Here is a 24,871-nt window from a genome sequence, read left to right as displayed (position 1 = left end):
CCACACAATGTGTGATGAGCTCTGTCCTGCTTCCTGTCATTTCCCCCAACCGGGTCCTAGAAACCCTTCCTAGACCAGAAATCCAGTAATACACACTGCTTTAGCCATTCAGTGAACACACGTTCCCCAAACAATCTGCCTCCCATGGGCAAAGGGTCTTGAGCAGAGATTAAGATTTCATACCATATATTTCCTTTATGCTGGTGTAAAGGTCAGTATGCACATAATCCTGACATTAGGGCTTGATGAAGCCAACTCACATGTGTTTAGATGTAGTTGATGGCCTATATTCTTTTAAGTGCAGTTCTCCAGTTAATATCATTATGAGTCTAAAGGCTCTTTGTGCTGCAGGTGCATTGATGGAGTATAGTAACACATGTGCAGGAAAGGCTGGGTGGCTATGTGGCTAGATACTGTCAAGAGAATAGAATGTCAAGTGAAAATGTTACTATCTGAAAAAACAAATTATATTTTCAGATTCAGTTTTACATAGAAATAAGGCAAAGTCTTGGGGTGCCTGGGTGGCTCAGTCGGTTAAGCGTTCCACTTCGGCTCAGGTCATGATCTCACCGTTGATGAGTTTGAGTCCTGCATCAGGGTCTGTGCTGACAGCTCGAAAGTTTGGAGCCTGCTTCAGATTCTGTCTCCATCTCTCTGCCCCTCCCCTGCTCACGCTCTGTGTGTCTCTCTCTCTTTCTCTCAAAAAAAAAAAAAAAAAAGTAAGGCAAAGTCTCGGACCTTTGAGCTTGACAAACCAGATCACAGCAGCAACCTGAACTTACAAATAACTTTCACTTTTACATTTTGTTGAATAAATAAGCTAAAGTGGGTAAAATTAGCAAAAAAAAAAAAAAAAAAAGAAAAGATTTTTCCTTTCCCTATTATTCCCTGTCCAAATGAGCTCTGTTGAATAATTTCTCCCTAGACTCTGAAAGCTTTTTTGGTGATTTTCATATAATAAATGTTGTCTGGTCCCTTTCAGACTCAAGAACAGACTTGTGTCAATAATTAAAAAGCCTTGACAAATGTAGTGTCAAAACTTGCAAAAACTAATTTGATCCAGAACTTTCTTCCCTTTCTGCCCACTGTGTGTTGGTGTACCTCAGCTGCAGAAGCCTGGGATGCGAGGTTGTGTGTTTTATGTCTGTGGAGGGTGGAGAAAATGTCTCTTTGATTGTCCAGCTCAATCCTGTCTTCCACTCCTGGTTCGGGCCTCGCTTTAGGGGTCATAGCATGCAGAAGAGAAGAGAGAGGTAGATGAAAAAGACCTTCCTTGTCAGGCTGACTGCAATCTGACGTAGGTGCCCTGTGGGTGGGGAGAATAAAAATTGCCATCTTGACCTCATGGGGCACTCTGGCAAATTTCTCAGAAATTTGGGACTGGCCCGTGGCTATTGTCCCCTTGATGCAGGATGCAGGTCCTGCCTCTCCACCAGGCTTCTGTTTATTATCCCCCTATAGCCCATGAGCTGCTGGAGGTCTGTCCCCTTAGGAGCTGTTTGCTCCTCCAGATATTGCTGGGTGAGATTTCTTTCCATGGCATTCTGTTTTATCTGAGAAAACATGCACCTTGGCCTCCTATTTGGTGGAAGTGCTCCTCTTCTCCAATAGGGCCATATCTCTCTTCTCAACACTACTTGTCAAGCATAGGCTCCCAGTGTAGTCTCTTTAGCCTGAGTCAAGCACTGGTCCTCTTCATCCCAAACTCCAGGACACGTAGGCCAACAGCTCTGAGTAGTTCTCTTGAAACCACACTTCACTTGGGCTAAGGTAAGGGGGCAGGTTCTTCTTTTACCCAGCACCCACGTGAGAGGGGACCTGACTCGTAGCACCCTGACAACTCTCTTTAAAAAAAAATCTTCACTGCGCCTAAGATGGCTCAGTTGGTTAAGGGTCCGGCTCTTGATTTCACCTCAGGTTATGATCTCCTGGTCGGTCTTGAGATCCAGCCCTGCCTGTGTTGGGCTCAGTGCTGAGTATGTAGAGGCTGCTTAGGATTCTCTTTCCCTCTCTCTCTGCCCCTCCACCACTTCTCTCTCTCTCTCTCTCTCTCTCTCTCTCTCTCTCTCTCTCAAAATAAATAAATATACATTTTAAAAAATCCTCACCTGGGGCACTTCTGCCCCTATGAAGTCTTGAGATTGATGATGGACCATAGTTAACAGAACACACTCCACATGCCCCTCATAGGTGGTCCAGAACTCTGCTTTAGAAGTGACAATGACTTGCCCTATAAAATCATTCTTAGCCTCTGGAACCTCATCTAAAACAAAGGTACAAAGAGGTCCATTTGAAAATTCTCTTTGGTATTACCCCTTAAAATTCAGCTTTTAAAAGAAATTCAGTGAGACCAATGATGATCTATCCAAAAAGGAAGTCAAGAAAGCAATCACATTTATAATAACATCAAAAAGACTAAAATACTTAGGAATAAATTTAAGCAAGGAGGTGAAAGACTTGTACACTGAAAACTATGAAACACTGATGAAAGGAATTGAAGGAGACACAAACAAATGGAAAGATATCTGATGTTCATGGAATGGAAATTTTAATATTGTTAAATTGTCCATGCTACTCAAAGTGATGTACAGATTCAGTGTAGTCCCTATCAAAATTCCAATGGTATTTTTTCACAGGAAGGGAAAAACAATCCTAAAATTTATAGTCACAAGAGACGTCACATAGCCAAAGGAATCTCGAGAGAGAACAACATTGGAGACATCATACTTTCTGATTTCTCAGTACAAACTTTTAGTAATCAAAACAGTATGGTGCTGGCATAAATAAATACAGACACATAGATTGACAGAACAGAATAGAGAGCCCAGAAATAAACTCAACCATATATGGTCAATGGTTTTTAACAAGGGTGCCAAAAATACACAACAGAAAAGCATAGACTCTTCAATAAATGGTGTTTGGAAAACTGGATGTCTATATGCAGAAGAATGGAATTACAGCATACACAAAAATCACCTCAAAATAAAGTAAAAGACTTAAACATAAGACCTGAAGCTATAAAACTTTTAGAAGAACACATAGGAGAAAACCTCCTTGACATTGGCCTTGCCATTGATTTTTTAGATATGACACCAAAGCCTAGGCAACAAAAGCAAAAACAAGCAAGTATACTACATCACGCTAAACAACTTCTGTACAGCAAAGGAAACAACAAATGTAAAGGTAACCTATACATTGGGAGAAAATATTTTTAAGCCACATATATGATAAGGGACTAATATCCGAAATATATAAGGAACTCATTCAACTCAATAGCAAAACAAAAAACAACTCATTAAAAATAGGCAAAGGACCTAAATAGACATTTTTCCAAAGGAGACATACAAATAGCCATCAAGTACATGAAAAGATGCTCAACATCCCTAGTCGTTAGAGAAATGCAACTCAAAGCCACAATGAGATATCACTTCCCACCTGTTAGGATGACTATTACCAATAATAATAATAATGATGATGATGAAAATAATAAAAGATAACAAGTGTTGGTGAGGATACGGAGAAAAGAGAACTCTTGTCACTCTTGGTGGGAATGTAAACTGGTGTAGCCATTATGGAAAACAATATGAAAAACATTATGGAAAACAGTTTTTGAGGTTCCTCAAAAAAAATAAAAAAATAGAACTACTATGTGATCCAGTAATCTCTATTCTGGGTATATACACAAAGAAAAGAAAAGAAAAAAAAAAGAAAGAAAAGAAAACCAGTCACCTCTAAGAGATATAGAAACACCCTAAGCTTCCATTGGCAAATGAATGGGTAAAGAAATTGTGTGTGTGTGTGTGTGTGTGTGTGTGTGTGTGTGATTCAGCCTTAAAAAAAAAAGAGAGATTCTGCCATTTGTAACAACATGGGTGAACCTGGACAACATTACACTAAGTGAAATAAGACAGACACAAAAAAACCCTGCATGATCTCACTTATAAGTAGAGTCTAAAAGAGTGAACTACATGGAAGCAAAGTGTAGAACAGTAATTCCTGGGGCAAGGAAGAAGAGACAATGGGGAGATGTTGGTCAAAGCGAACAAAGTTGGAATTATGTAGGATTAATAAGTCTGGAGATCTAATATACAGCATGATAATTATAATACTGTATTGAATATTGGAAATTTGGTCAGAGTAAGTTTCAGGTGCTCTCATCACACAAAAAAATAAATTGTTACTATGTGAGGAGTGATACGTTAATTAGCTGACAATACTAATCATTTCACTATGTATGTGTATATCAAATCATGTTGTTACCTAAAATATATACACTTTTTATTTAAAAAATAAAATAAAAACCCGAGGCAAGGAAAATAAGAGCAAAAATAAACTATTGGTACTACATCAAAATAAAAAGCTTCTGCACAGCAAACAGTCAATAAAATTAAAAGGAAACCTACTAAATGGGAGAAGATATCTGCAAATGATATATCTTATAAAGAGTTAGTATCCAAAATATATAAAGAACTGATACAACTCAATACCAAAGAAACAAATAATCCAATTAAAAAAATGAGCAGAAGACATGGATAGACATTTCTCCAAAGATTCAGATATCCAGCAGACACATAAAAAGATGCTCAATGTGACTCATCATGAGGGAAATATAAAGCAAAACTACAATGAGATATCACCTTATACCTGTCAGAATGGCTAAAATCAAAAACACATGAAACAAGTATTGATGAGGATATAGAGGAAAAGGAACCCTCTTGCACTATTGGTGGGAGTGCAAATTGGTGCAGACATTGTGGAAAACTTGAAGTTCCCCTGCAAATTGAAATAGGACTACCCTACGATCCAGGAATCGCACTATTGGGTATTTATTAAAACACACACACAACTTATCTTTGTCTAAGTTGTGCATGCGTGTGTGTGTGTGTGTGTGTGTGTGTGTGTGTGTGTGTTAATAAAAACAAAAAAAAATACAAAAACACTAGTTTAAAGGGATACATACACCCCTATGTTTATTACAGTGTTATTTACAATAGCCAAACTCTGGAAGCAGCCCAAGTATCCCTCAATAGATGAATGGATAAAGAAGATGTGATATATATACATATAATGAAATATTATTCAGCCATAAAAAAGGATGAAATTTGCCATTTGCAACAACATGGATAGAGCTAGAGAATATAATGCTAAGCAAAAGGACTCAGTCAGAGAAATACAAATACCATATGATCTCACTCATATGTGTAATTAAGAAACAAAACAAATAAGCGAAGGGAAAAACAGAGAGAAGCAAACCAAGAAACAGACTCTTAACTATAGAGAATAAACTGATGATTACCAGAGGGGAGGTGGATGGGGGGATGGGTGAAATAGGTGATGAGGTTTAAAGAGTACACTTCTCACAATGAAAAAAAAATAAAATGATTAATAAATAACCAAATACTAGAGAAAGTAATTTTGTGAAAATGAAGCAACCATGACAAGGTGATGGTTTACCCATGGAGATGATCCACAGAAAGCTATAGTTCTTGGCAACAGTGTAATGGATTGGCAAATAATAAACAGAGCTCTAAAAGCATGGCCAAAGTTGTGGGTGCTTGAAGAAAATAGGGGAAAACAAGAGAAAGAAGAAAAGGAAGAACATTAATATGGGTAGTTCCTTTCTCAGTGGATTATTAAAAGCAACAGAAGGTAGTAGTCATGCAGGACACCTAATATAGTACCTGGTTCATAAGTTTCAAAATGTTACACTGTATTATTTGTCCCCTTAAATCCCTTTGGAACATGGTAGGAACCTAAAGTAGGAAATAGAGTGGTTGATTAATTAACCAGTCTATCTTTGTCTAAGGTGTGTGTGTGTGTGTGTGTGTGTGTGTGTGTGTGTGTGTGTGTTTTAGTAAAAACAAATAATCTAGCCCTAGAATTCTGTGTCTCCTTCAGCTTGAGATGGATACTTACGTAAATAAAACCCACCAGGATCATGGTCACATTAATGGAGGAAGAAAATGGGTGGTAAGGAAGAGCAAATATCTACAAAGTTAGCCTGAAAGTTTTCATGTTATATCCAATTTATTTTATTTCCACTACTCTCCTTTTTGCTCACTTTGCTTCACCCAAATTGGCCTTCTCACTGTTCCCACAGCATACCAGAGTTGCTTCCACCTCAGGCCTTTTTACTTTTTCCCTCTGCCTAGAAAATTCTTTCCCCCAAAATCTACATGGCTCCCACTCTCATCTTCTCCCAATCTTTGTTCAAATGTCATCTTCTCAATGAGGCTTTCCGTGACCACCTAATTTGAAACTGTAGCCTCCTCTATCTCCCTTCCAGTCCCCTTTCCCTGCTTTATTTTTCTCCACAGAATTTTTTTAGCATCCTGTAGAATTCACTAGCTTGTCCCCACAAGAAAGTGAATCCCATAAGGGCCTTTTTTTTTTCAGTCTGATTTGTCTGCTGAGGTATCTCTGTCACCTAGAACAGTGATAACACCTGGCTGTAAGTAAGTATTGATAACTCAGTAAATATCCTGGAGCTTAAGGATATTTTTTTCAAGCACAGAGGAGGAAGAGATTAACAAAGGAAAGGCTTCAGGGAGGGCGGAAGAAGGCTCTATAAAGAAAATGGCACCTGGTCAGGGCTTGAAGACAGGGCAGTCTTACAATGGGAGCCTGAGAGAGGATGATGGGAGAGACACACAGACTATCAATTATCCTGGGAGGTTGTGTGCTGGGGACCATGATTGAATTCCAGGGCTACCCCCTGGTTCTGCAGCAAGGCCAACTATACTTTTTAAGTCTACCAGAGTGGAATGAATATAGTCTCTGGTGTCAGACAGGCTTGAGTTCAATTCCTATCTCTGCTGACTACTAGCTGTGTAATCTGGACAAGTCATTTTTACCTCTCAAATACTGTTTCCTCACCTTAAAAACCAGGAGTTAGTATTATCTAGTTCATATGGTTATTCTGAGTATCAAATATGTAAATGCATAAAAAGCAACTATAAAGCTAGACCCACACAAGCCAGTCTGGAAAGGCATGCCATGATCAAAACAAGAGTCCAGCAAAGAAAATTCATCTCAAAATAAATCAAGACCTCTACTTGTATTTTTTATTTCCTTGAAGGAGGAAACAATGACCAAATCACAATTTCTTTTTTTTTAATTACCATTGTAACTTTTATCCTCCACTTACCTTGCATCAACGACTGCTCACCTGTCTCTCTCATTTGGTACAGAGTAAGTTCATATTAAATGATCTTTAAAATTTTAAGTTGTTTGGAAAATATTTCAGCGTTTCCCCCAAATTAACCCTCCATGAGACCTCCAGCATTTCCCTTTGTTTCCCTTCTCTGGCAGTGAGAGGGACAGTCACCAGGAAGATGGTAGGAGTCCAGATGAAGAGATTCCATTCTGTTTCATAATGTCACAAGGAGCCAACCAGAATTAGCTCTTAAAGAACATGATTCTGTCTCCTCCATTTAACTCAGAACTGACTAGAGCTGTCTTCTAACCTAATTGAATTTCTAGTGATAACACAAAGGGGTAATTTTTAATTTCCGTGGAAAAACATTTTTAAGTTGAAATAGGAATGGGCTAGGAAAGTTTTGAAACTTCTCATCTAACCTCATGGCAGTTTTCAAATTAATATAAGCAAGACATTTTGCACAAAGTAGTGTTTTTCTCCTAAACCCCTTCTTCTTTTCTGAAACATGGGTTATTATTATGTATCTCTGGATACTTGCAAGGTTTAATAACAATAAGCATTCAAACTGAAGAACATATAAGCAACCAGCAAACAAAGCAAACAACTCTGTCACTGGGTTTGGCATATTACTCGCCTACACAGTCTGTCATAATATAGAACCAAGTATTGAGTGCTGAAGAGGCTTTGCTCTATTATGAGTATAAATATAACCTTGAAACAGAAAGACAAAAAAAAAAAAAAACAAGCTGCTTTATTCACATGCTGAAATACATGATCAACATGAATCTTAAAGACTTGGCTAAGAGGAATAGAAATAGAGTTCTTTTAAAATGCTCTATTTGATGTCAAAAGACCGCCGATTATGCCCTCTTACAGTTACGGATCTCCAGGCCAGGCCCTAGGAAGAGATTTCTTCTAAAAGCAAAAACAGGGGCGCCTGGGTGGCGCAGTCGGTTAAGCGTCCGACTTCAGCCAGGTCACGATCTCGCGGTCCGTGAGTTCGAGCCCCGCATCAGGCTCTGGGCTGATGGCTCGGAGCCTGGAGCCTGTTTCCGATTCTGTGTCTCCCTCTCTCTCTGCCCCTCCCCGTTCATGCTCTGTCTCTCTCTGTCCCAAAAATAAAAAATAAAAAGCGTTGAAAAAAAAATAAAATAAAATAAAAGCAAAAACAGCCAAACAAAACAACGCTGAGAAACAAGCAGTGTTTCTGCCACTAGTGGGCCACAGTTTGATCACTGTCCTCTGCGGCTGAGGCCATGGGTGTGCACTGTGACAACCAGTGGCTCACAATCTCATACTCAGTTCAGTTCATCACACAGAACAAACCCTCTTTCAGGGCTTACAAAGGCCCAGCCCTGATAGACACGCCCCACATGTTGCTATTGCTAACAGTGCGTCAGACCGCCTATGGGGCCTTGGCACTGTCTGTGTCCTCTGCCTAGAGGCTCCCACCACCCCTCCCCTGCTCCCACTCGAGTCTGCTACATTCCCCAGGGAAGCCTTCCTGAGACTCTACATAAGCCGTTTCCTCTTTCATGTGTCCTCATATTTGGACTGGTTTCTGTGATTCTTTGGTTGATGTCCATATCCTCTGAACTTCAACTCCAGAGGAGTGCCGCCAGTCCCAAGCACAATGCCTGGAAGATAGAGGCTCCCAAATGCTGGGTCAATAAGTGACAGAACAGAGGAAGGGGGTAGCAGGAGATAACAACATGGAGACTGTTGGAGGTCAGGTCATGTAATGCCAAAGGGCCTTGAAGCATAGTGTAAAGCCAAGGGGAGTGAGTGGGATTTAATATACCTAAAGTACTAGATAGTTTTCTAAATGGCTTCAGCTCTGACTTGCACATGAGGATCAGGGTCTCATGGTAAAGGGATCATGCTTTCAATAACCTGTGCAACCAGGTACAGACCCTCAGGCCAAGACCCAAACCAAATTCAGCTGGAGACCAATAAAACTGAAATGAGCTTGGACTTCTTAGCGATATGACGGGTGTCATTGATCCTTTTGTTCCCAGAAGCTTATTGGCACACATTCAGCCCTCAACAAACTCTGCAGGCCTGTGAGTGCAGCATAAATCTGCACTGATATGTATGCCAGGCAAGAGACACAGTGACACAAAGATCAAGGTGGCATGTGAGCCTGGGGCAGTGTTCCTCCTCTCACGTGGTCCAAGAACAACATGTAGATGCAGTGGAATGAATGAATTCTCCTTTCCCTGCAGTAAACTTGCAGTAAGCTAGGATTTATGTCACATTATTTTCTGATTCTCCAGGAAAAAAATTTAACCAGTCATTTTAATACACATGAAATTCTCAGTCACGTTATCCCATGTCATCAGGATTCCGCTGATTCCTGACAGAATTAAATCACGTGGAGCTAATGGTCAGTGTGGGCAATCACTGGCTGGGGAAAGTGTCCATTGCTTGTAAGTAAGAGGTATTTTAAAATGTGATTGGCAGTTGCTTATTAGACTGAGATTTCTAGGTAACAGCAATATTGCCTACAAATAAATACAAAGGTCTCTGATGATTACCTCTTAGTTCTTTTTCTTCATCATTATTATCACCATTGTTATCATATCACCACTTTAAAACCATTCCTTTCTGCTTTCACTTATGTAATCACTCAGTGAATTCTGCGGAGGTTAGGTCTCAGAATGAGAGGGGAGGGAGAAGGAAAGAAGGAAGGAAGGAAGGAAGGAAGGAAGGAGGAATGGAGGGAGGGAGGAAGGGAGGGAGGGAGGAAGGAAGGAAGGAAGGAAGGAAGGAAGGAAGGGAGGAAGGGAGGGAGGGAGGAAGGGAGGGAGGGAGGAAGGGAAAGAGGGAGGAAGGAAGGAAGGGAGGAAGGAAGGAAGGAAGGAAGGAAGGAAGGAAGGAAGGAAGGAAGGAAGGAAGAAGAATGAATGATACTGGTCTGTGGGAGGTGAGATAATAGACTGCCACCAACAATAAAAGTTTCACTCTCTCCTACATGAGGAATTGAGTCCCAGAGTAAAGAGATCCTTCTTTTCGTCCTTCTGAGAATTTCTCAAAAACTGGATAGAGTCTTTCTTCTCTTTCTCCTTCTTTCTCCCTTTTGCTTTCACCTCTTCTTCCTCTATTAATTAGGAGAAACACCTATCTCTCAGTATTTCACAGTATCCAAAGATTACTTATGACTAGTCGTTTCTATCCTTCTATGCAATTTTTCCTTGCCTTGTTTTAAAAAGGAGATGAGGTTACTTTAAAAGTACATCACAATACAAAAATTTTAAAATAGGTTACCGAAGGAATTGCTGCAGACAGGGACAAAGGTAGAGCCATCTCAGTGAGAGAAATAAAATTCAAATTCATTCTGTGATCCAGTAGCTGGAATGACACAGTCATTCAAGAACCCAGGTTTCTGGCAGTTCTGTCACCTTTCATTCGTGGGCTTCTATGCCTCCCTGCATCATAATATCTGATAGTACATGAGGGAAGATCATGGAGGATCTTACATGGGAGGTTTTATACATCAGGCCTTGAAATGACAACCATCACTCCTATTCACGTCCCATTGGCTAAGACATAGTACATGGCCATAGCTAACCGACCGCACAGGAAGCTAGGAGATGCAGTTCATGCACACCAGAGAGAAGAATGGGCTTGGTGGTCAGCTGATAGTCTGCCACGCTGACCTTTATTCTCACTAAACTCTGGGAACAAGGGCAGTGTTTCTCTCTCCATGTCATCCCCAATTCTCGTACACACTGAGCACTCAATAAGTATTTGCTGGGTAAATGAAGCTGTGCATATTCAGTATTCAAAACATTTTTTCTGCCACCCTGATGCTTGTTGCCCATTTTAGTTCCTCATATGGCACCATCTGAAGCAGCCTCTAACGCATCTCCCCATATCTGACTATTCACGGAGTTTGGGCAGAGCGTGTCTTTGGTGTTCATTAGCAGGATTGCAAAACAATTGTTGTTGATCATTTCTCTAAATTATAGATGCATAAACCATGAGGCCAATTTATCAATGTGTCCTACATGTATTTTTTTTTAGGGATTTGATTACCCATGTTTTTTTTTAAATTTTTAATGTTTATTTATTTTTGAGACAGAGAGAGACAGAACATGAACGGAGAGGGTCAGAGAGAGAGGGAGACACAGAATCTGAAACAGGCTCCAGGCTCTGAGCTGTCAGCACAGAGCCCAAGACGGGGCTCGAACTCACAGATTGCAAGACTGTGACCTTAGCCGAAGTTGGACGCTTAACCGACTGAGCCACCCAGGCGCCCCACCTATGTTTTTTATTTAAGCATGTGATTTGCCAGAGCTGAGGTACCTGGGAGGCTGGGATACCATTCACTACTATCTAAAGCTTACAGGTGAATGAGCATACTGACCACCATACTATGAGGATATTTTTCAGAATATTATACACAGTATACAGTATTCTTTTTTAAAAGACAGGTGAGAAATTTATTTTTTAATCATAATAAAAAGAATTGCTGTGTTTCTTTTGAAAATTGACTGTTGTTATGATGGCCACAAACGGCAGAACATATACTCTTTATTTCTTAGCATTGTTACTAGAAAGTTCTGATGAAATGTGGGATCCACATCTGTTAAGAGTACATGACATCAAGAAATGCATTTTGTGTACCATCCCCACTCAGGTTTAGACAGAGGTTAACATACTTTTTCTAACCATATTTTCCTTGGCTTTAGTTTCCCTTTCTATCTACTTCTTTTGTCTTCTTGAATTGAGTATTTATGTATGCGACCTTAAATATATTTTTGAAACAAAGGAGAAATACACAAAAATAAATGCATTAAACATTTGTTTTCCCAAGAGATAAACCATGTTTTCAAATGGAGTGTGATTGGGTACTTTTCATTTTCAATCTATCTTGCTTCATCCCCTGAGGTATTTTCAAATGAATATGAATTCGTCTTTCATTTTGGGAGGAAAAGAGAGAGGAGAAGAATGGGAAATGATAGACTGTGAACATGGGGATGATTTTGAAAGCTAAGAACTAATGTAGATATGTAACCATATTGAGCATATTAAAATATGTACAATCATGAAAACTCAGTACAAGGTAATTTCCGTGAGGACAAGCACCTCATGTTCATTGTTGAATGTAGACTGGAGCCTGGCACACAAAAGACACCAAAACATCATATTTTGAAAGTGTGAATGTGATACACTTGGAGAACTGAGTTAATATCACAGAAATGATATTGAATATTGGGTATGTAGCCACGAGCATATGCCTTTTGGACTCAGTTGCATCGTTTATAAAATGAAGGCAGTAGGCCCTGTATTCACCAAGGTTCTTTCTGATTCTGATATTCCATGCCCTGCATGCCACCCTTGTTAATTACAGTGGCATATCAAACATGGGAATGTATATACCTTAACACTTTGGGAAATTTGTTTTCAAAATAGGATATCCAGCTACATCATCAACAACCCTTGGAGACGTGGGTACATCGACTCCAAATACCATCCCTCAAAGTGAGTACAGCAAGGCTTTCCTTATGTGACTGAAAAGAGACAAAACACAAGTTTTAGTATAGCTATGACAATGTTGAGGTTTGGGCAAAAGGCTACAATTTTCATTTAATGTTTGATATTTTGGTTTTGAGTTGCTCAGTGGCAAATTGTAATCTAAATTGTGGCTATATATTGATATGACAATCACTGTAATCTTAAAAATATGGGTTGGTGAATTATTATACTGTACTTCTCATTTCTCATGGAATTTTAAGATAACATTAAAGTAATCTTGACAGTACTCCCAGTGATCTGAGCTGGTGACAGGAACAGAAAAAGAAAGAAAATCAGTGACAAGTCGGCATTAAACATAAACTACGGAGCTTTTGCTTAATATGCCAGCTGTGTTCCCGTGTAGGAAAGCATATTTTCAATTTCAGATTTCCCCAAAGTCACATAGATTAAAAATTCAGCACATCAAAGTAAAGTCAAATTACAGCTGTACAAAAAAGGTTGGATTCTGAGAATTTTGTCTTTCAGCCAGCAATTCCAATGCGACTACCCAAGGCTTCAACTACTCCTGGACCTCGAGCGGGAAAGATACCAAAAACTGCACACGTGACTGTGAGTCCCTTGGGGTCTTCTGGACCTCATTAATTCATCCTACACCTATAATGGACAACCACTATGTGCTCTGTTCATAATCATATTAACAAACACTAAACAAAGCATCTACTGTGTTTAAAGCACTGCTGCAGTTAGTTGCCAGGGATACATCTGTGAACAAAACAGAGCTAAGTTCCAAATTCTAGCGGAAGAGAGACGGGCATAAATAAAGAGAGATCTGGAATAAATAAAGCAGCGGAGGGAGACCATGAGAATCAGGTGTGAGGGTGGGTTGCTGTTCTAAATAGGGTGGTTTTGCAAGGCTTTACTGAGGAAGGTGACATCTGAGTAAAAACATACCTAATGGAGACGAAAGAGCCGGCTATGAGTGTATCTGAGGAAAGAGTGACGTATCCAGAGTACACATATCACTAACGACAATGAGAAGAGGGGGCCCAGTGTGAGGCACAGAAAGGGTCTGGCCATTTAATCTGGCTGCCTCTCAGCAGCCTGTGCTGATGCTGCTTTGGCAGGTAGCGACAGGATCTAAAGAGGAAGTGCACTGCCTCTTAGTGGTAGAAGACAAGGATCTGTCTGTGTGGTGGGCGAGTGGCAAGGGCTGTGGCTGCAGCAAAGCCCCCAGGGGCCGCTGGTGCAGAACTCTGGATTTCGCTACTAGGCCCTTTTGCACAAAGAGTGAAGGTGTGTGTCTCTTTTAGGGAAGCATTTAAGTTGTACATTTAAAGCCTCTAAAAGTCTTTGATACCCACTGGCTCAGTCATCTCACTGCTGGGAACTTGTCCTTAGGAGATTAATCGAAGAGCAAAAAGCTGGGAACTTGTCCTTAGGAAATTAATCGAAGAGCAAAAAGGAACATGTGTGATATTGCTCTTTGTCGCATTAGTTATTGATTTTATCTCTTTTGTGGACTTCAGGTGCACACATTTGGATTAAGCATAATTCTTAATTCAGGACACACTTTCACCATTAGTCCGTGCATGATTTAATTTAGTGTAATGTATTTCTTGTAGTATATATGTTAATATAATAGACACCTGTGAATTCAGTGCCCAAGTGCAAGAAGTGAAAGGTGCTCAGAAGGCAGAGCACCCCCGGAGATCCACAAATAAGTGTAACCAGAGGTGGCGTGGCACATTCCTGTGAAAAGAAGAGGCAATTAGCAAATGGATCTGGAAACATTGATTATTTATAAGGAAAAAAAGTATTAAAATATATGTCTGCCATGCACATGACAGAAAAATAAGCTCCGCGGCGTATACGATCTTTATGTCAAAAGCAAAACATTAAAGCATGTAGTAAAATAAAAGTGAACTTCCTTTTGGCTTTGGGGTAAGGAAGGGCTTAAAAAAGAGACATAAAGCACAAACCATAAAAATTATAGAAAAGCTAGAATATAATAAAATTAAGAAAATTATTTTCATCAAAAGACACCTTAGCAAAAGTAAAAAAAAAAAAAAGGCAAGCTATCGTGTGGGAGCGGATATTTGCCACATTATATAACTGATCACTGAAAACTGATCAAGAATACATAGTTGACAAAGGAGCAGAACTTTATGCCGAGAGTATATAAAGAATGGCTACAGATCAATTTTGAAAAATGCAAAAACATTAGAAGATGAGCAGAAAGGCGCATCACCAAAGATATACCACGGTGGCTAGAAAACATCCAAAGAGGTGCATAACCTAACAATCAGGAAATGCAAATGAAGACTAGAATCAGATAGCCATTGCACATATAATCAATCAACAAAAATTAAGAAGTCTGAAATTGCCAATTTCTTATATATTGCTAGTGAAAGGATAAACTGGTACCATCATTTCCCATCATTTTGACACGATATTTTAAAGCCAAACATTTTCATACCCTACCAGCCAACAATTCCACTCCTGAATGTATACTCCACCCCCCAACACACACGTTAGTATACGTATCCAGGAGATGTGTACACAAATGTCAGGGAAAACACTGACAGCAAAAACTATACATAACCTAAATGGCCATATCCAAGAGAATAGATAAGTTGTTGCATAGTCCTAGAATAAAATACTGGAGAGCAATGAAAAATGAGTAGATGACAGCCACATACAACAGCATGAATGAATCTTAGTAACATTGTAATGAGTCAAAAAAGTAAATGCCAGGTGACAATATATGGAATGATATTTTTAAATAAAATTTTAAAGCAAGTACAGCCAGACACCATGTGGCTTAAGCATAATATATGATAAATACTTAAAAACTGTAAAAGCAAGTGAATAATAGACATAGCATTCAGAACAGCATTTGCTTTGCAAAGGGCATACAAGGAATGAGACAAGAAGAAGGCATAATGTTTATAATTTATTATAATAGTCCAAAAATCTGTGTGTGTGAGTGGGGGTCTGAGGGTGTCAAGGAAAAATATGTCCAATAATAAGAGAATGTGGAATAAGATGAGATCATAATTCAATGCAATATTATGAAGCCAATCCAAACAATAGCCATACTGTGCTAAGCTAGCCAGTACATGTTATTGTATAGACAAGGGTACTTGCTGGAAAATTTTTACCCATCAGATATAAATTGAAATTAAGAATCTTAGATCAGGGATGAAAGTCCATACTTAATAGACTAACATTTATCTTCTATGGTGTTAACATAAAATTGAGTTTCTAATGAACTTGACGAAACTCTCCTTTACCTACACTAGTTTGTCATCCTTGATTCTTGATAGTATAATACAAGTTAAGTCCATGAGATCTTTTTTGTTGTTGTTGCTTACTTGTATCCTCAGTGCCTAAGGTATATAGTTGGTGCTCAACAAATATTGTTGAATAGATAAATGAATTAATACTTGTTGGTTATGGGGGAAATTATGTAGCAATGCTGATAAAAGATTATTGGACAATATTATAGGAAAAAGCTGAACTCCAACTTAAATTTATGCTATAATTACATATAAATTATCCCATACTTTCATTCTCAGAATAATCCTTGGTGTCTAATGATTTCCTTTATTTTATTTATTTGATTTTTTATTGAAATTATACTGAAATGTAAGATACACAAGAATAGGGACCTAAACCTTTTCCTGCCTTGTTCACTGTAGTATCATAATGACTGTAGCCATGGCAGGCATACAATAGGTGCTCAGCAAATATTTCTTGAACAATTGAAAGAATCTGTGTACATGTGGGTAAAGACAGGGAAGAAAATACATACATACACGGTGAAAAGAAATGATCTAGGGTGGCTCAATTGGTTGAACGTACGACTCTTGATTTCAGCTCAGGTCATGATCCCAAGGTTGTGGGATGGAGCCCTGCATTGGGCTCTGTGCTGAACATGGAGCCTGCTTAATATTTTCTCTCTCTCTCTCTCTCTCTCTCTCTCTCTCTCTCTCTCTGTCTCCCTCTGCCTCCTCCACCACTCATGCTCTCTCTCTCTCTTTCTCTCCAAAAAAAAGAAAAGAAAAGATCCACTTAATTGGAATTTTCGAACTTTTTGTTTGCTTTAATTAAATTGTTACAATATTATGTGTGCCCAGAGTAAAAAATAATTCCTGTTCATCCCATGCATCATATCGTTATGAAACATAGAGGCTACCCAAAGTATTTTCTGCCCCAGAAACTGGAAAACTAAAAGGGGAGTGCAGGAAAGTGCTTTATAATTTACACAAATATATTCTTGGTCTTTTTAATAGATTTCATAATGAAATGAACTATTGCCATTCTCCATATCATCTGTCCTTTCCCACCTGAAAACTTCATTTATCCTCAAACATCTCTTTATCATTCTTACCATAATAGAGCCTTAGAAAATGTGAAATCTAAGAAAGGACTCTGAAACCCAACAAACAAAATTTTCTCAGCAGTGAAAACCCACATTCCTACTTATGCAAATAAGAATATCTTGTTTACTAGTTGCCATTTTTAATCCATAAGCTTAGAGAAAGAAATTCCCTACAGTGAGTTGCTCTATTTATAATCATTCACAAAAACACATTAGGATCCGACAAGTTAACATTGATTGCTCACTCCCAAACTATTTTTGAAACATGTTTCTACTCGTTGGATTGGACCGTAATGTGACATCCAATATTAGATGATGCATTTGCCAAGATTCATGACAGGCATTGGTAATAGGATTTTTTTTCCTTCTAGTATGTTTATTTCAGTAGATTTATGAAATGTTCACAGGCAGATAAAGAATGGTAATGGATGGATTTCTGGTGAAATAAACCCACCAACACTGTTTCTAAGGCTCTTGCTATTTCCGAACACATTCTAATGGAATATTTGCTTATACACGCATTTTGTGTAGCTTATATATATTTGGATGTCACTAGAAGATTGTGAGTGCATTGCATTTTCGCTAATTTATAAGTATATGTTTTCATATATTCTTTTGTTGTCATTTTATCCACTTGAGAATATTAGAATCTAATCCTAGTCCAGCTTCCAAGTTTCCAACAGTCTGGAACAGAAATGTGTATTTTACTTGAACCACTTATGAAATGGAGGTACCAAATCTGACTATCTAAATGCCCAAAATATATAAGGTTAATATCATCCTGAGACATTTGCATTTTGACATTCAAGTGATCAGGCCATGGAGCAGAAAAGTGAAGCTTGATTACTTTTTTTATTTCTGTTTTCCCTGCCATCCATCGGGTCCAGTGGAGCCTAAAGCCACATGAAACTCAGTCAGTCTGTCTAAGTTAGACAAGCAGAAAAATGATATGCGTCTCCACGGGCCCCTATGCCTCCAATTTGCCTCATTACCGAAATCAACAAGCTCACCATTACCTCACACACGTGCATGGCCACACACACACCCACACACACCCACACCTGGGCCTCAGAGTACTTGTTAATGACTTCACATAGGGTCTTTATTTTGTTCTTTGACCAAACATTCCTGTTTCTTCAAAATTTATGTACTTTTCTTCGCAAATCTTGCAAGTGCATTGTTTTCTCTGTCCTTGATCCTGGTTGGTTCTTTTCAGGCTTTTGGTAACTGTGCCGAATAATTTCATAGCAACCGCTTCTACTTTCCATAGGCAGAGGGGATGGAGAAGCTGGAGTTGAGGGGTTGAGGGTCCATGGCAAGGACATAGCAATGCCAGAATCTACAACAGTGTTGGGCCCTGCTCCTATTTCAGGCTGCACAATATTCCCTGCAGTCTTGATGTTCCCTGTTGGCTATGATGCTGATTCTCTAAATTCGCCACTCTTGTCCTCAAATTCGAAAACCTTATATGTCTTGGATCACTTCTCATTCAATTTTCCTCTTCTGTAAAACACTGTCCTCCTCCCATTCTGTTACCTAGGTCCTGATTAGGTCAGCTACAAATTAAAGATTTGTTTCTCTGATTTTCAGTTCTATCTTCTGTTAAAATGCCAATTTCTGAGGGCATCATGGGTCTCTCCACAGATAGCACACAAGTCTGCCTTTCCAGAGATCATGAGTGTCATCTTTTTTCATGGTCAGGAAGAGCATGACTCATCTATAGATGAAGTGGTCGTGACAAGAACAAACATGGTAATTAGTGCCAACATTTGCATCCTGGTATAAGGAGTGGTGCTGTCCCAGTGCATATTTACCCTGAAGAGGAAGATGGGGTAGACAACCAAAATCACTGAGATCCCTGTATCCAAGCCCTGCATCTCTGAGTATTTCTTGCCACCCATGCCATTGTTTCAGGACAAAATCAGGGACAGAAGAATTCAGAATGGCTTAAGGACGATTGGATAACTGAGACAAGTCTTGGTAAATGTAAATGTAAAAATGTACATGCAAAAATGATGCCCAAATTTCAGAGAAGTTCAACTTACATCAAAAACCGTACAAAAGGGGCGCCTGGGTGGCGCAGTCGGTTAAGCGTCCGACTTCAGCCAGGTCACGATCTCGCGGTCCGTGAGTTCGAGCCCCGCGTCAGGCTCTGGGCTGATGGCTCGGAGCCTGGAGCCTGTTTCCAATTCTGTGTCTCCCTCTCTCTCTGCCCCTCCCCCGTTCATGCTCTGTCTCTCTCTGTCCCAAAAATAAATAAAAAAAAAAAAAAAAAAAAAAAAAACCGTACAAAAATAACAGAAATTATCTGTAGCTTTATCAAAAAAGTAGCAGTTTATCTTCAGGTAACTATGGACTTTGATATGGCACTAAGTAGGTTTTCCTGCAAAGGGAAAAGGTGCCCGACATGTCATAATATTATTGACAACCATAAACTGGCTGCAAAAATGAATGTCAAGAAAGTTTTTGCAACTAAGGAAAAATACTATGTTGTCAAAATTGATTCTGCTTTTACCGTAGAAGAAAAATATCCCTTTATGGTAGAAAGACATGCCAAGGCACATAGGTTCCTTGTTGAACAAGCTTTTCCCAATGCTAAATTTAAATCAATTGTGGAAGAACCCGATGTTATGTTCAAGGAAGAATATAAAAATTTATTTGAAAAACTCCAAAAACACAGCATCCCTGTGTTCATATTTTTGGCTGATAATGGTGATGTACTTGAGAAGTTTATCCTTCAAGCTGGGATTTATCATCCAAATGTCAAAGTAGTGTTTATTCATGGATTTTGATTAAAATGGAGTCTCAAAAGATTTAAAGGAGAATTAACTCATGTATTTAACACACATAACGGTGGCTTGAAGAACACAGAATATTTCAATCAATTAAAAGAGAGTAGAAACATAATTCTGCCGAGAGACTCTCAAAGAAACTTAAGGATGGCAGATGGAGTAGCCAATGTGGAACACATTCTGAAGATTGGATATCTAACTGATAAAGTGGATGAGCTTTTAGAAAAGTATTATGTTAGTGAGAGATGAATCATTAGAGGTAGCCAACTCTATCTTACTGAGGATTCTATAAGTGAGTATTCTTCAGGAAGACCTCTTTCCTGTGGGAGCAATTGATGAGCAACAATTGCTCATCTCTTTGTCTCGCTGAAAGACTCTTATGTATAATACATTCTCGCTCTTAAAGTTTTTTCTTTACATTACCTAAGTGTTTTCAGACATGCTGAATCCATCAACTGGAAGCTCCTTTTTCTTCATCTCTCTCAACACACTCCCCACTATATTTTTTTAACAGATTAAAAACAAATCTTAAAGCCAAAATTAGAAAAATAACTTTTGCTTTTCCAAATGGATTCTTATGTTTAATTTTATCACACATTTTCTGAGGAGTCTTTTTACACTTGGAAAATTCCTAGAAGTCTAAAAAGGAAGATTTATGAAATGGCAAATAATTTGCATAATTTTAAGTCCTACCATTTTTGTAATTTGCGTGGATCATGCCGATGGTATCACCATCTCCTGAAATTGTGCTATGCTTGGTTATTTTGCCTGAAGAAAATCAATATTGACCAGAAAAGATTGGCATTCTAGATTTGGTGAAACAACTGTTGTTTTTTACAAATGGTCTGTATGTACTTGCTGATGATAAACATGAAATGGAAAAAAGAATCTTAATACCCACTTCCCTGAAAGGGTTACTACTTGTTCAACTATTTATATCTCAGCATAAATTAATTTATCACATCATTTCTTACAAACAGACTTTGAAAGATAAAAAATAAAGTATCAAGCTCTAAAAATAAGTAAAGGAGGCACCAAATTGGGCAAAAAAAATCTTGTAAGCTTATCTGGAACAATTTGCCTTCTTCCAAATTTTACCTAAATCCAGTCCTGGTCCCAATTTCTTTTTAATTAGTTGTTGTTATTTGTTACTCAAATCCCTAACTTAATGGCTTAGCCTTTTAAAATGGGATTTTAACAAAGGGCTCAGTCCATCATCACCTATTGACCTTGGTATTCTTTCTAGAACAGCAATAATAAAAATTAATCAAGATCACTTGTGCAGGGTCAGATAATTGTACTGAAGATGAGAATGTCTCCTTGATCTAGTCACACTCAAAATAGCTGCGTGCAAAACCCCCTTATTTCTGGGGTGACCCCCCAGTGGAATTAGCTATGGCAGACTGCACTGTGAGCCATCCCCGGAGAGCATGTGGCCACACCTCTTTGAAGGGCCTGATAATATACCTTCAACTGCCATTGGCACCCAGGGAGGAACCAGGAAAGAGGAGGACTAAGGACTTTTTTTTAATGTTTGCTTTGGTTTTGCTTATTTGTTTTGGTCTTGACACACAAGAAGACACTTAACTTGGAAAATCGTAGATGCTAATGTTTTAAATAAATGAGCATAGTGTTGTTCTACCAATTGCAACTATGTGCGACTATAGCTATTTTACTTTACACTACACTATAGGCCTGAAATGCACAGCCTGCCAACAAGTGGAACTTTGCTGCCAGAGATGGGGAACTAAGCAAAATGAGTCGATAGATCTACTTCAAAAGCCATAGGTACTTCCTGAGTTCGCTGCCATCGACTCAAGGGGAAGGTTTGCTTCTGAATCCATTAAGACGACTCACACAGCAGCTAGCGTGGCCTATGACCATAGGGGGCTGATAATTCATACTGACACAGTTCAGTTTTCATAGCCAAACAAGAATGTCAACTTGTGCACAAATACAAATTATTTTGCTCCCTCATGTGTGTTCTACCAAGGTCTTCAAAGTCCTGTTGGCACCTTTTCTCAACAAAGGGCCACCATAACTCAGCCGGGCTTTCATTCTCTCCCACCCATTGGATGGACAAGAGAACAGTTGCAACACACTCTCTGTGGCTAAAGGAACCTCTCCTAGTGTTTTCCTTCCATTCCTTCTTTCTGCTTCTAAGTGGCAATAATCAAAACCTTCCCTATTGGAGACATCTAGATCACAAGTTTTCCCTCAACTCCCGCTTTATTTTGGGACATTCTTATGTATGCTGCAGCGTAGTTCAATGATTTTACTTTACATATGCATTAATAATATTTTTTGTTTTATTATTTATATAAATTACTTATATATTATATATAAGTATAATATATATTATATATATGTATATAGTATATACTTATATATATAATATATATATTATATATTATATAAGTATATAGTATATAAGTATAATATATATATTATATATATTACTTATATAAATTATATGCATTAATAATATTTTTTGTTTTATTATTTATATAAATTACTAACTTCAAGTAAAGGTCAAGAAAGGACAATAAAATAACAACTCTTATGCAGCTTGACTCTTCCAATATATTCTTCCCCTAGCAGCTCCATGGATGCCCAGTGAAACAGACAGTTCATCCCCCTCAGGTGTAGGCTCAACAATTCAAGGTGAGTACTTGGGGGAGATTTAGGGTCAAGGAGTATAATGACCTGCTTTATTTGGGCAGAGGAGGAAAAGCAAAGACAGGTAAGAAACCAATCTCAGGTATTTAAAAGTGTACCTTGATGATGAAAACAGCAATAAATAGAACCAAAATTTTTCCCAGTAACGATCATTCAAAGAAGATAGAGACCAAGTCTTAGATTTTTTTTTCCTCTATTTTATTTCACAATGAAATCTACAAAATAGCATTACTCGGCTAAGCAAATTCATCAAAATTTTATTTTAAGTGTTAATTTTCCATTAGAAAATGAGATGATTTGTGAACAGAGATTTTTCTACTAAAATGTTGCAAAAGAAGTTTTATTGACTTTTTCAAACACATTCGAGTGGGAGAATTGGTATTTTGAGTGGCTGGACCCCTGATACCCTGGGAGAATAGAGCTAAGTCGAATTTTTCTATGGCTCCAACATAAGACATTTTCCCATAACCACTTAAATTTCTCATGGAGATTCTTTAGCAGATATTGTTTTGTTATATGTGCTATACAGCTTCTCTCTCTCTCTCTCTCTCTCTCTCTCTCTCTCTCTCTCTTTTTCCTCTAAACCAATAGAAGGTTTCACTCCTTTGGTAGCCGTTAGATCCTAAGATCCTAGCCTTGCTATAAATTGGTCCTAAGAAAACTTTATACATAGTACCATAGGAGCATTTAGGCCATTAAAATTGAGCCCTTCCAAGTAGCAAGTGAAATCCAATCATGATTCTACACCGCTTGATGGGGTTGAGGTGACTATTAGGATCAGTTCGGGTGTGTCCTATATATCTCTAGGTGATGTCTTCACCAGCACAACCAGAACATCTTCAGAAGTTCCCACAACTGCCAAATCTACTAACAACAGTCACATCCATATCACTGGTGAGTCATTTACCTGTTTAAAAAATTGTGTGTCTTATAATTTGTCGAGTACCTACCATTTGCCAGACCTGGTGTTGGTTGTTGGATATACACTGTGAAAGAAGTAGATCTTTCTCGTTTTGTATGTAGAAGAGACCTGCATAAACATTGGCCTTCTGAAGATTATAATCTATTATGGATGATATACAGCAAGTAATCATATAATTAATTTGTGACAAATGCTATGAAATCGTACAAGGCGTTGTCAGAATATAACAGAAAGATCTGATTCTTACTGGGAACAAGAAAGGAGCCTCTGAGGATATATTGAAATAAAAATCTGAAAAATGAGGAAACCTAGCCAGGTGAAAAGTAGTGAGAGCATTTTATCCTGCAAAAATATATCTGAGACCAGAAAGATTGTTGGAACAAAGAGTATTTATATAATTAAACTAATAACATTTTGTCAATACTAAATATGATTTCTTATTTTATCTCATAAGAGATCAAGGCCCTCCTAACCCAGGGGCATTATCAAGTCTTTCACTTCAGGAGGTGGTCACTTGACTGGTGAATGTTCCAGTTGGGTGCTCAGCTTATTTTGCATCGAAGGTCATGCAGTCCTCAGATCATTGGAGTACCATCCTGCGCACCACACGGCACTAGGACTGCAAACTGAAGGCCCAACAGTGTCTTTCAGATATTGGTGGCTTAAAACTGCCTGGTTCAGTGATGGGCAAGATTGGAGCCCTGCATCTCCACTGAGACATTCCTGAAGTCAGTGGTCTCATTTTCTGTATTTGGTAGGGAGAAACATTTTAAGCATTGATGTAAGACCCCTTTAAAACCTTTTGTTCTTGGGGTGCCTGGGTGGCTCAGCTGGGTAAGTGTCCAACTCTTGATTTTGGCTCAGGTCATGATCTCACAGTTCATAGGATTGAGCCCCATGTCGGACTCTGCACTGACAGCATGGAGCCTGCTTGGGATTCTCTCCTCTCTCTGCCCCTCCTCTGCTCTCTCTCTCTCTCTCTCTCTCTCTCTCCTTCTCTGTAGCTCTTAAAAATAAATAAACAAACATTTAAAAAGTAAAAAAATAAATAAAACCTTTTGTTCTTTTATTTATCTGTAACTTTGGGAGTAAAATGTTGTGTCCCACCATGTTACCAGTGTAGAGCCTAGTAAATTTTGACTTGACTAAAGTAGAACTTTGTGTAGTCTTGGGTTAGCCATCTGTATGATTGTTTCCCTTATGATTGTGATAGTCTAGTCTTTACCAGTTCCACTACTTCCATGAACTATTGTGAACTAGTCACCTGCACATACAACATAGCAAATGGGGATGCATTATAAGATTACATGGGCTTCCAGAGTGCCCTCAGCATGTGCTTGGACAAGGCTGAGGTAGGGTGAGCCTCAGGAACATCCTAAGTCTCTAGGTGTGTGTCATAAACATGACAATGTCATATGGCTGCAGTCTAAGCTATGTAATACATAGAAAAGACT

General features: G+C 38.7%; 1 protein-coding gene and 1 pseudogene across 4 annotated transcripts in view; both read left to right on the top strand.

Moving 5' to 3' along the window:
- CD96 (CD96 molecule) overlaps positions 1-24,871 on the top strand; it is a 114,521-nt gene that overhangs the window by 66,637 nt on the left and 23,013 nt on the right. For 2 of the 4 annotated variants that reach the window (XM_058731472.1, XM_058731473.1), the window contains exons 9-12: positions 12,578-12,646; positions 13,166-13,249; positions 22,415-22,480; positions 23,303-23,389. In XM_058731472.1, coding sequence (XP_058587455.1) covers positions 12,578-12,646; positions 13,166-13,249; positions 22,415-22,480; positions 23,303-23,389 — 306 coding nt within the window. The remainder of the gene's footprint in view (positions 1-12,577; positions 12,647-13,165; positions 13,250-22,414; positions 22,481-23,302; positions 23,390-24,871) is intronic. The other 2 variants (XM_058731474.1, XM_058731475.1) reach the window with 2 other exon arrangements.
- Positions 13,517-22,128, top strand: LOC131512578 (cytosolic 5'-nucleotidase 3A-like; annotated as a pseudogene).

This window comes from Neofelis nebulosa, chromosome 5 (genome assembly GCF_028018385.1).
Source record: "Neofelis nebulosa isolate mNeoNeb1 chromosome 5, mNeoNeb1.pri, whole genome shotgun sequence".
Lineage (NCBI taxonomy): Eukaryota > Metazoa > Chordata > Mammalia > Carnivora > Felidae > Neofelis > Neofelis nebulosa.
The sequence above is the reverse complement of the archived record's forward strand: the minus strand, read 5'-3'. Positions and strand labels throughout refer to the sequence as shown.